Here is a 13,230-nt window from a genome sequence, read left to right on the forward strand (position 1 = left end):
GCTTAAACACCATTACACTTCTGTATTTGTGTTTTCAGAGCTTTACAAGCTGCATGAAATAAAATATAATAAAAAATAAAAACATTTACTAAACATCAAATCATAAAAATGTAAAATTAAAATAAACATACTAAAAATAAAACCATAAAAATGTAAATTATTTTACAATTAAAACACTTACTAAAAAATTAAATAGTAAAAAAAAACTAGTTAAAAATTGTATAAAAAATGTAACATTAAAATAATTTTAAAATAAAAAATGTAAATGTAAAACCATTTTTTTTATAATAAAACAATTAAAATAAAACATTAAATCATAAATAATGAAAAAATAAATAAAAACAAAACCATACATTTTAAAAATTATTTTACAATAAAAACAATTAAAACACTTACTAAAAATTAAATAGTAATTTTTTTTAATAAAACACTAACTAAAAATGTAATTATAAAAATAGAAAATTACAATTATTTTAAAATATAAAACAAAATAAAATAAAAACACTTACAAAAAAAACCCAATTAAATGATGATGTTAAATAAAAAAATATTTAAAATAAAAACATCAAAATATATCCAAACACTTATATAATACTAATTTTAAATTAAAATGGCTAAAATATAAAATATTTTATTTGAAAGAAACAATAATAAAATAGAACATTTACTAAAAAAGATCATACATTTTTTTAAAATGTTTAATTCTAAGGTGATGGCGTATGAAAAAACACCTATTAAAGGTGCAGCGTGCAAGTTTAGCGACATCTAGTGGTGATGTTGTGAACTGCATCCGCCCACCGCTCACCCCTCCCTTTCAGAGCACAGAGAAGCTACGGTGGCCCACACAGGACAAACATGTGGTCTGAGACAGCAGAGAGTAGCTAGCGCTCTGTAGAGAAGATTGTCCCTTTAGGGTCACCATAGAAACATGGCAGCGCAAAATGGCGGCTTCACTGTAAGGGACCCGCGGTGTGTGTAGATAGAAACGGCTCTTTCTAAGGTCATAAAAACATAACGGCTCATTATGTAATATGTAGTATATTGCATTTCTGTTATAGATCCTCATAAATATTACACCCTGCACCTTTAACTACAGCTTTTGGACCTGTGAAAGAGTTCAGACGGACGTCCTGACATTGGTTTAACTTTGTTGAGTGTGTCTGAGAATAGAAGCGCTGTGGTTCTGAGCAGCAGGCGAGTGTGTGTGTGTGTGTGTGTGTGTGTGTGTGTGTGTGTGTGTGTGTGTGTGTGTGTGTGTGTGTGTGTGTGTGTGTGAATGAATCAGTCAGTGTGTTCGAGTGCTCAACACCTGAAGAGGAGGAGGAGGAGGAGGAGGAGGAAGAGGAAGAAGAGGAGGAGGAAGAAGAGGAGGAGGAAGAGGAGGAGGAGGAAGAGGAGGTCACCTTACATTAATGTCCTGCAGAACTTCAGCAGATTTGCTTCTGCTCACTGAGGCTTCAGAGGATTTGCCTGCTCACAATCATGTGTGGACTTCACTGACACTGAGTGTGTGATGAGACTCAGCAGGCCATGAGTATAATATGAGTAAAGCTACTTTAATCATGAAAATGTCAAAAACTAGGGCTGTCAAAAGATTAATCGCGATTAATCTCATCCAAAATAAAAGTTTGTGTTTACATAATATATGTGTGTGTACTGTGTATAATTATTATTTATATATAAAAACACACACAAGCATGTATATTTAAGAAAAATGTATTATATTTATATATAAAATATTTATATTTATATATAATATAAATTATATAAATGTATATACAGTATATACATGCAAATATTTCTTAAATATATACATGAATATGTGTGTATTTATATATACATAATAATTAAACAGAGTACACACACATATATTATGTAAACACAAACTTTTATTTTGGATGTGATTAATCGCGATTAATCTTTTGACAGCCCTACTAAAAATATATACTTTTTTATATAAATATATATTTTCTAATTAAAACCCCATCTAAAATCTAATAATACAAATGTCAAATTGAAATAAATATAAAAAAATGAGATACATTTTTTTTAACCCCATCTAAAATCAAATTTTTTTTTTTATTAAAATATACAAATCATTTAAAAATAATTTAAATAAAACATGAAACATTAATTAAATCTTAAAAATATAAAATTATAATAAATCTTAATTTCTTAAAAAAACATCTAAAAAAATTATAATAATGTAAAATTAAATTAAATATAAAAAATTCTTAAAAATCTAATACAATTTAAAATATACAAATCATTTAATTTAGTTTAAAATAAACCCAAGACATTAATTAAAACTTAAATATTTAAAATTAAAACATTAAATTATAAAATGCAAAACAAAAAAAATCTTAAAACAAATCAAAATGAAACACTATAAATGTAATCATAAAAATATAAAATTAAACTAAATAAATAAAAATCAAACACTTAGTAAAAACATTTAAAATTTTTAATTAGAATAAATTACTTTAAAATAAAACACAAAAAAATTATGAATTAAAATGCTAAATATAAAACCAATCAAAATAAAATACCTACTAAAATAAGTTGTTTTTTTAATTTATTTCAAATTAAATATTTCATATTTAAGTTATTTTTATAGTTTTTATTTTAAAATAAGTTTAATTTAAAATGAGTTTTAAATTGGTGTTTTATTTTGGTATATTTGTATTAAAAACTATATTTTAAATTTTTATGATTTAGTTTTATTTTAATTGTTTTTATTGTAAAATAATTTTAGTTTTATGTTTTTATGGGTTTTTTTTTTAGTACGTTAAAATGATTACAATTTGACATTTTTAGTTAGTGTTTTATTTTGGTATATTATGATGTTTTTATTTATTTTATTTTACATTTTTATGATTTAATTAATTTGTTTTTATTGTAAGATAATTGTAGTTTTACGTTTTTATTTTTAATACATTTTAAAATCATTTTAAATTGAACGTTTTTAGTTAGTGTTTTATTTTGATTTGTTTTTTATTTAATAAAAATGTAAAATTAATAAAACAATTTAAAAAATAAAAACAATCCCAATAAAACACTCATAAACACATGAAGGTGGTGTTGTTCCAGATGGACGGAGGGTTAATGAGAAGAAGCTCCACCAACACCATCAGACCAGCGGCTCATTTACTGCAGATCATGGACAGAAAACAATAATCATGTGATTACCACAATAACAAACAACAATAGCAGCTCTAGAAACAACATCATGATCATATTCAATCTTTGGTTTAGAAACGAGCACAGAAAACGACAGCATCTACTCTTCTATTGCTTTAGTTCCTCATCACACACTTCATTAGAGATGACCAAACCCAAAGCAGAGAAGAAGCATGTGGATGATCCTCGCTGTGGAAGTTAATGATTATTCCCTCATGTCTCTTCAAGCGAAGGAAAGTCCGGATTAAATTCTAACACATGTGAAGTCCGACTAAACCAAGAAAACCAGCAGAATATGGAGATTAATATCTGAGGAAGACGCCCGTGCTCTTCTTCTTCTTCTTCTTCTTCTTCTTCTTCTTCTTCTTCTTCCCACATCCGCTCTCTGAAGAAGCTTCAGTCCGACCGACAGAAACACAAATGCTGGAAGTCCTCATGGCCAGCAGCTTCAGTCCAGCAGGAAGTGTGTGTGTGTGTGTGTGTGTGTGTGTGTGTGTGTGTGTGTGTGTGTGTGTGTGTGTGTGTGTGTGTGTGTGTGTGTGTGTGTGTGTGTGTGTGTGTGTGTGTGTGATGCCGAGGTCACCTGAAGCCCATCGTAAGGTCATGTGTTCAGAGTGTGTGTTTTCAGCTCTTCTGGATGCTATCTGAGAATGATAGAGACATGATCAATGCATCAGCCAATCAGAGAGTCTGCAGATAAACCAATCAAACACTTTAACTTTACTTAATTAGCATGAATAGGTATTAATTAATAACAGCATTTATTCATTATAACATCTAAGTTAATGCATTATAAAAACATTACAGCATTTTTTTATTTATTAATATATAATATTAATTTCTACATTTCGAGTTTGTATATGTACTTGATTTAATTTGTATACATTTATTAATAATTGACAATGCACTAAATTATGCATTAACAGACTTTTTTAGTTTAGTTTTGACCACAAATTTTTTTTATAAATATCAAAATACAATATTAATTTCTACATATACTAACATTTTAGTTTTGACTAGCCTATTAAAAATTTAATTATCTTTACTTAACTTTACTTAATTAGCATGAACAGGTATTAATTAATAACAGCATTTATTCATATATTATCTATATTTTAGCATTATAAAAACATTACAGCATTTTTTTTTATTAATATAGAATATTAATTTCTACACATTTTAACATTTCGAGTTTGTATATGTACTTGATTTAATGTATACATTTATTAATAATTCACAATGCACTAGATTATGCATTAACAGACATTTTTGTTGTTTAGTTTTGACCATTACAAAATGTAATAAATATAAATATATAATATTATTGTTAATTTCTACATATACTAACATTTTAGTTTTGACAATTAAAAATGTCATTAGGTTGTAAATGTTATATATAATATAACATTTGATTTATTAATATATCATATTAAAATGTATATCTACATATACTTAGTTTTTACATTTCAGTTTGTATAAATAATTATTTTAATAGTATATTTTTATATCTAGATGAATTATTCCCAATGCATTAAATGATGAATTAACTAACGTTGATAATTGTATGTTTTAATCATTACAAATATAAAAAATAAATATTAAAATATCATGTAAATGTTAATTTAATACAAACAGATTTAACACATATTTAATTAATTAATTAAGTTAATTTTTATTGTATATTTTTATATCTACATTAATGATTCCCAAAGCATTAAATTATGCATTACTGGACATTTCTAGTTTAGTTTTGTTTTCACCATTACATTTTTTTATAAATATAAAATTATTAAAATATAATATTAATGTTAATTTCTACATATACTTACAGTTTATTAACCATTTTAGTTTTGACAATTAAAAATTTAATTAGGTTGTAAGGTGCATTAAATGAATTTATTAATATATTATATAAAATTAAATTTATTATTATATAATATTAATGTTAATTTCTAGATATACTAACAGTTTTTACATTCCAAGTTTGTATAAATAATTATTTTAGTAGTATATTTTTACATCTAGATTAATTATTCCGAAAGCATTAAATGAAGAATTAACTAACGTTAATAATTGCATGTTTTAATCTTTAAAAATATTAAAAATAAATATAAAAATATAATGTAAATGTTAATTTCCACTGATACAAACAGATTTAACACATATAATTAATTTTATAGTATTTTTTTTATATCTACGTTAATGATTCCCAACGCATTAAATTATGCATTACCGGACATTTCTAGTTTAGTTTTCACCATTAAAAAAATTTAATAAATATAAAATTATTAAAATATAATATTAATGTTAATTTCTACATATACTTACAGTTTTTACATTTCAAGTTTGTATATTTTAGCAGTTTTGACTTACCATTTTAAGTTTTGACAATTAAAGATGTCATTAGGTTGTAAGGTGCATTCAATTAATTTATTAATATATAATATTAATGTTAATTTCTACAGATACTTACAGTTTAGTAACCATATCAGTTTTGACAATTAAAAATGTCACTAGGTTATAAGGTGCATAAAATGTGTTTATTAAAATATATTATTAATGTTCATTTCTACATAATACTAACAATTTTCACATTTCAAGATTGTATATTTAATTATTTTAATAGCATATTTTATATCTAGATGAATTATTCCCGATGCATTAAATGATGCCTTAATTAACTTTGATAATTGCATTTAAGTTTTAATCATTACAAATATTAAAAATATTTTTATTTTTTAATATCTACATTAATGATTCCCAATGCATTAAATTATACATCACTGGACATTTCTAGTTTAGTTTTGACCATTTTTATAAATATGAAATTATAAAATTAATGTTAATTTCTACATATACTAACAGTTTTTACATTTGAAGTTTGTATATTTTAATAGCATATTATATATCTAGATGAATGATTACCAAAGCATTAAATAAATATAATATAAACATTAAAATATAATGTTAATATCTACAGATACTAACAGCTTTTACATTTCAAATCAGTATATTTAAATAATTGTATAGTATATTTTTAAATCTATATATGATTTCCAAAGCATTAAATTATGCATTCAAAAAAAAATTAAATATGAAAATATTAATGTTAATTTCTACATATACAGTATAACAGTTTTTACATTATATATATATTATAAATATATTTCATTATTTTAATAGCATATTTTTGTATCTAGATGAATGATTCCCAATGCATTAAATGATGAATTATCTAACATTGACAATTCTATTTTATTTTTGATCATTTAAATAAAATGTATTAATGTTAATTTCTACATACACTAACAGTTTAGTGACTACTTTAGTTTTGCCAGTTATAAAGGCTAGACGCCTGTGAGGTCATCAGGCTGTAGTTAAGGGTGTGTGTAGTGTGTAGGGTGTAGTGCGCACTTGGACTGGTAGACGCAGGGTTGAATAAGCTCACTGGTTTCCACGGTGATCTGTTGCTGTGCTACGTGGGCGTCATGTGACGAGGGAGCCACCGTCTGTGGAGGAGCTTCTGTTAATGCACCCTGAGAACAGGAAGTGACATCATCATTCAGGAAGTGCACAGGTATGTTCAGGGATTTAGTCGGTTAAAGGGTTAGTTCACCCAAAAATGAAAATTCTGTCATTAATTCCTCACCCTCATGTCGTTCGACACCCGTCAGACCTCCGTTCATCTTCAGAACACAAATGAAGATATTTTAGTGTAAAGGCCTTTTCCGAAATTTTCGCATGCGTTTTTTCGTATTCGTGATCCGAAAAATTCGTCACGCACAGAGACCTTGCACACTGAGTCCGATGCGTATTTATGAATGCGTTATGAAAAAAAACGCAAAACAACACAAAATGCCGTCTTCCACCTTCTCAAGGATCTGCAGATTATCCAGAACGATTCAAAGTTTACTTTAGACTGTCAGTGGCTCAGTTTGATGCTTTGCTAGCGATACTGGAGCCACATATTAAAAAGAAGACCAGCAATCTCCAGTCCTGAACAGAGACTGGCATTATGTCTAGGATCCGCGAGCACACACACACACACACACACACGGTTTACAGGGAGTTGGTGTGCTATAATTATAGCTGTGATATAATAATATTTGTAGTATTTTTGATACAATAATATTTGTATATTTAATTGTAGGTATAAGAGCACTGGCGATTCATTCACGAGCATTGCCAGCAGTTTTAGTTTGGGCATCAGCTGTAGATGGAAAAACGGATGCGAAAAACGCAGAAAATCGAACCTGTTCCGATTTTTTTTTTGACGGACGAAAGTTTCGGAGGCAGTGTGCACGCGTGATCGACATAACGTGAGGTCGAATTTATTTTTTGACGTGCGAAAATTTCGCATGCGAATTTCGGACTCAGTGTGCAAAGGCCTTAAATCTGATGCTCTGAAAGGCCTCCATTGGCACAATGCACTTTACACTCTCAAGACCCTTAAAAGACACTAAAGACGTCGTTACAAAGTCCATCTCACTACAGCGGTTCTACAATAACTTTATGAAGAGACGAGAATAGTTTTTGTGCGCAAAAAAAACCCTAAATAACGACTTATATAGTGATGACGATTTCAAAACACGGCATCATGAAGCTTCGAAGCGTTATGAATCAGTGAGTCAAATGATGATTCGGATCGCGTGTCAAACCGCCAAACTGCTGAAATTTGGCGATTCAAACTGCTGAATCGACTCACTGATTCATAACGCTTCGAAGCTTCATGATGCCTTGTTTTGAAATCGTCATCACTATATAAGTCGTTATTTAGGGTTTTTTGCGCACAAAAACTATTCTCGGCGATTCATAAAGTTATTGTAGAGCCACTGTAGTGAGATGGACTTTGTAACGACGTCTTTAGTGTCTTTTAAGGGTCTTGAGAGTGTAAAGTGCATTGAGCCAATGGAGGCCTTTCAGAGCATCAGATTTACACTAAAATATCTTCATTTGTGTTCTGAAGATGACTTGATTATTATCTCAAAATTTTGTGCCAAATAGAGTAGGTTACAAACAATTTTACAATTACTGTAAAAAATGTATCATTATATTATTTTGCTTAAATAAACTTTTTTTTATTTTTACAGTGGAATGTTGTATTTACGTATTTTATTTAGTAATAACAATAAAAAAAACAATAATAATAATAATTATTATTATAGTCATGATAGGTTTGGGCTAAACAGTGCAGCATTATGAACAAGCACAGCATAATTTTTTATCAGAATATTCACAATTAGATATTTTCTGATAATTGAGAAGGAGGGTCTGGATCTCTTTTAGCTCTATATTTAACACACCCCGCTCATGAAGTGTGTGTGATTTACCTCTAGAGGAAGTGCTGACGGAGGGGCCGGTGTTAACTGATGGATGAATGTTCCTTGCATAGGGGCCACAGGAGCCGGAGCCGTGATGTACTGAAACACAGAAGACACACACATGCAGTTCACCCGCTGTCCTGCAGAGGGCGGAGACGGATCGAGAGCTTCAGATCAAGCTGTGTGTGTGTGTGTGTGTGTGTGTGTGTGTGTGTGTGTGTGTGTGTGTGAGGGATGGTTCAGCTGTCTCAGAGCAGTGCTAATGAGTGGAGTTAAAGGGCGTGGTCACGGGTGATTAACTTCCTGTACCGGAGCACAGAGTAAACTACATCAGTGTCACAGCGCTGGAGACTGACTGCACATTACTAGATGAGCTCAAACACACACACACACACACACACACACACACACACACACACAGAGAGAAATCATTCCTGTTTTTACCTTTCCTGTGCATTTCTCAGGTTTAAAGCAAGTCAGCGCCATACTGATACACACCATGATAAACTGCTTCATGTATTTCTACATCAGTGTTTCACATCTGACACTGAAGAGGAAGTTAAAACTAAGTCTCTGATGGAGTGTTTGCGGTCTGAAGGGAAAGTGTGTGTGGTGTAGTTTACACACACACACACAGATGGGGCAGATGGTGTGTGTCTGATGACAGAGAGGGTTCAGCAGGGTGTCTTGAGACCAAATACGTGAACCAGGTTCTAAATGATCTTGCACACACACACACACAACACACGCTCATCCATGTATTAACCCTAAACACCAGTAGATATTTCTAGATGCAGACATCCTCTTTACTCTCAGCTCTTCAAGTGGGAAACAATCTGGTATATAGTCCAGTATGGTCAGGTTTTTAGTCCTGTATATAGTCAGATATATAGTTCCATATGCAGTCTGGTTTTTAGTCTGGTATATAGTCCAGTATGGTCAGGTTTTTAGTCTTGTATATAGTCAGATATATAGTTCCATATGCAGTCTGGTATATAGTCCTCTAAATAGGCCTGTATATAGTCCTCTAAATAGGCCTGTATATAGTCCTCTAAATAGGCCTGTATATAGTCCTCTAAAAAGGCCTGTATAAAGTCCTCTAAATAGGCCTGTATATAGTCCTCTAAATAGGCCTGTATAAAGTCCAGTATATAGTCCTCTAAATAGGTCTGTATATAATCCAGTATATAGTCCTCTAAATAGGCCTGTATATAGTCCAGTATATAACCCTCTATATAGGCCAGTATATAGTCCTCTAAACAGGCCTGTCTATAGTCCAGTATAGTCCTCTAAATAGGCCTGTATATAATTCAGTATATAGTCCTCTAAATAGGCCTGTATATAGTCCAGTATATAATCCTCTAAATAGGCCTGTATATAGTCCAGTATATAACCCTCTATATATGCCAGTATATAGTCCTCTAAATAGGCCTGTATATAGTCCAGTATAGTCCTCTAAATAGGCCTGTACATAATTCAGTATATAGTCCTCTAAATAGGCCTGTATATAGTCAAGTATATAACCCTCTATATAGGCCTGTATATAGTCCTCTAAATAGGCCTGTATATAATCCAGTATATAGTCCTCTAAATAGGCTTGTATATAGTCCAGTATATAGTCCTCTATTTAGTCCAGTATATAACCCTCTATATAGGCCTGTATATAATCCAGTATATAGTCCTCTATTTAGGCCAGTATATAACCCTCTATATAGGCCTGTATATAATCCAGTATATAGTCCTCTAAATAGGCCTGTATATAATCCAGTATACAGTCCTCTAAATAGGCCTGTATATAGTCCAGTAGTCCTCTAAATAGGCCTGTATATAATCCAGTATATATTCCTCTAAATAGGCCTGTATATAGTCCAGTATATAACCCTCTATATAGGCCTGTATATAGTCCTCTAAATAGGCCTGTATATAATCCAGTATATAGTCCTCTAAATAGGCCTGTTTATAGTCCAGTATATAACCCTCTATATAGGCCTGTATATAAGCCTCTAAACAGGTCTGTATAAAGTCCTGTATATAGTCCTCTAAATAGGCTAGGCCTGTATAAAGTCTTGTATATAGTCCTCAATATAGGCCTGTATATAGTCCTCTAAATAGTCCTGTATATAGGCATGTAAAGTATATAGTCCTGTACAGTGTTTAGTAAATAGTTAGGTCAATAGTCAGGTTTTTAGTCTTTTATACGGTCCTGTATATAGTCCTCTAAATAGGCCTGTATATAGTCCGGTATTTAGTTCCATATGCAGTCTGGTACATAGTCTAGTATATAGTCTGGGATATAGTAATGTCTACAGTCAGGGTTTTAGTCATGTATATAGTTCTGTAAATATTCCTTTATATAGTCCTGTATATAGCCCTCTAAATAGCCCTGCATACTGTCCAGTAAATACAGTAGTTAGGACAATAGTCAGGTTTTTAGTCTTGTATATAATCCAGTATATAGTCCTCTAAATAGGCCTGTATATAGTCCTCTAAATAGGCCTGTATATAGTCCAGTATATAGTCCTCTGTATAGGCCTGTATAAAGTCCAGTATATAGTCCTGTATATAGACCTGGCATATAGTTAGGTCTGAAGTCTTTTCTATAGACCTGGGAAATAGTTAGGTCTGTAGTCACTTAGACCGTCTGACTGACATGGACATTGACCAAAAACAGTTGATGTTTTTCTGTAGCATTTAGTGTTGAGTAAATCTGAAATCAGACATGAGCCATAACATCTACACTCACATTAGCAGCAGATCCCAGTGTGAGCTGGTTCATCTGTTGTGTTAGTGGAGTCATCATGGCGGCCGCTGGTGTGTGATCGAGTCCTGGAGTGATGACCGCTCCCTGGACACATACAGATCAATGCCACTGTTGGCAGGCTTTTAACCACTTGCTTTTATAGATTGAGTTTGAGCTGTGTAAAAATAAATGAAACTTCACCACAGAACACAATAATATTGATATAGTGAATATAAACGTTATAGGTTATGGTTGGATGATTCCATATTGTGCGGCCGATCTGGAACGCTTCATCCGTCTGGCTTTAGTTTGCTGACAGAATGAGAGCTGAATGAAGTCAATCAATGATTTTAACAGCATGAGAAACAGGAGTCTGAATCAGCAGAGTGTGTGTGTGTCTGTCAAACGAACTCATGTGAAACACAGAAACAACCTTCATGAGTAAAACTACAGAGGAATGCAATGTTCTCGCAATCACATCAGGAATGCTGCGGTGATACTAGCAGAGAAACAAAGTCCAGAGGTTTCTTGCACCAAAGATTTCGTTTTTTTTGTGTGTTTTTTTTCATACTTTACTTATTGGATTTTTGTTAGACACATCAAAACACATATAATTCAACTAGAACTAACAATTGCACATACACAGATACATACTTAAATAATAATTAAAAATAAATAAATTAATAACAATAAAATAGGTCCTCCTTGTTCAAATTATTTTCAATGTCTCTTCTTCAATATATATATATATCTTTAAAGCATAAACTGTTTATATTTTTCCTTTCTGTGTGGTCTGTATATTCCAAAATTTTACAGAAAAAGTGTAATGTTGCAGATTCAATAATTTTAAACATTCACCATCACTTTTTGGTAATATTTGAGACCAGATATTACAGTACACCCAATATATAATGTACTGTGTATCTGGGGAGGGAAAAAAATAAAAATAATAAAAAATATATAAATAAAAAATAAAAATACATTGGACTAAAAGATGCCTCCAGCATGAATTTATGCCTCTTCTTAGATTAATTGATTATTTTACGGGATCAAATTTAACTATCACCAGAGGAATTAATGTCCTTAAAGTAATCTAAGAAAGGTTGCCAGACTTTACACAATTTTTCTTCTTTTTTTTTCAGAGAGAATCTGATTTTTTCTAGCTCCAAATGTTTCATTACATCCCTCATTAGATTAATATACGCAGGGTGGGCTTTCGGTTTCCAGTTTAATAAAATTAATCTTCTAGTAGGCTGACAAATGATACTATACTATGTTCTGCACTGTTTTTAATGAACTAAGTCTCAATACCTAGAACCGCCATCAGGGGATCTGGATCAATAGGCCTTTTGAATATTCTTGACAATGTCAGGAAAACACCTTTCCAGTAGGTTAACAATTTTGGGCAGCTCCAAAGCATATAGGCCAATGATGTTTAAAATTAAAAAGCTGTGCTACTGTGCCTTTAAGACGAGCAACAGGTCATATAGAGAAGAAAGGTCAGAGGTCACTTACTGTTGGTTGCATCACATACTGCTGTTGGGGCATCCATGCCGTACTCTGAACCTGGAGCAACAAGAAACACAAAACGTGTTCAGAAAACACACATGGATATGAATCGCTTAATTTCAACATATTGTTGCTTCATTAGTGGTGCAAATGTGCATTTGGTGTGAATAGACAGGAGAACAGAAGCCGATGTTCCTCTGCTCTGATACTGATAAATCAATCTGAGCGTGATGGATTACAGCTCTCTTTCTCATCTGACAGCGCCTTTCTTCTTCTTCTCACCTTCTCTCATTTGTTAGTGAAATGTCCTGTGCTACACTGCCATCAGAGCAGCGCCTGAATCCACAGACGGGCGATTCCTCACACACAGAGACGTTCATGAGGAGCCTGATCATATTCATTACATGAACTCAAGCGTGTGTCAGAGCTGTAAGACGCCATTTATTCATGGGCTTATACTGCAGAGAGTGTGTGTTTGAC

At 31.4% G+C, this 13,230-nt stretch overlaps 1 protein-coding gene across 1 annotated transcript in view; it reads right to left on the reverse strand.

Annotated features, from left to right (window-relative positions):
* Positions 1–3,077: 3,077 nt before the first annotated feature.
* The window catches only part of LOC307133979 (RNA-binding motif, single-stranded-interacting protein 3-like), a 69,304-nt gene continuing 59,151 nt past the window's right edge, over positions 3,078–13,230 (reverse strand). Inside the window, exons 10-14 of the mRNA XM_079829391.1 lie at positions 12,757–12,807; positions 11,245–11,346; positions 8,511–8,600; positions 6,595–6,716; positions 3,078–3,824 (exon numbers count right to left, since the gene is read on the reverse strand). Coding sequence (XP_079685517.1) covers positions 3,821–3,824; positions 6,595–6,716; positions 8,511–8,600; positions 11,245–11,346; positions 12,757–12,807 — 369 coding nt within the window. The 3' untranslated portion in view covers positions 3,078–3,820. The remainder of the gene's footprint in view (positions 3,825–6,594; positions 6,717–8,510; positions 8,601–11,244; positions 11,347–12,756; positions 12,808–13,230) is intronic.

This window comes from Gobio gobio (assembly GCF_949357685.1).
Source record: "Gobio gobio genome assembly, chromosome: 11".
NCBI classification, from domain to species: Eukaryota; Metazoa; Chordata; class Actinopteri; order Cypriniformes; family Gobionidae; genus Gobio; species Gobio gobio.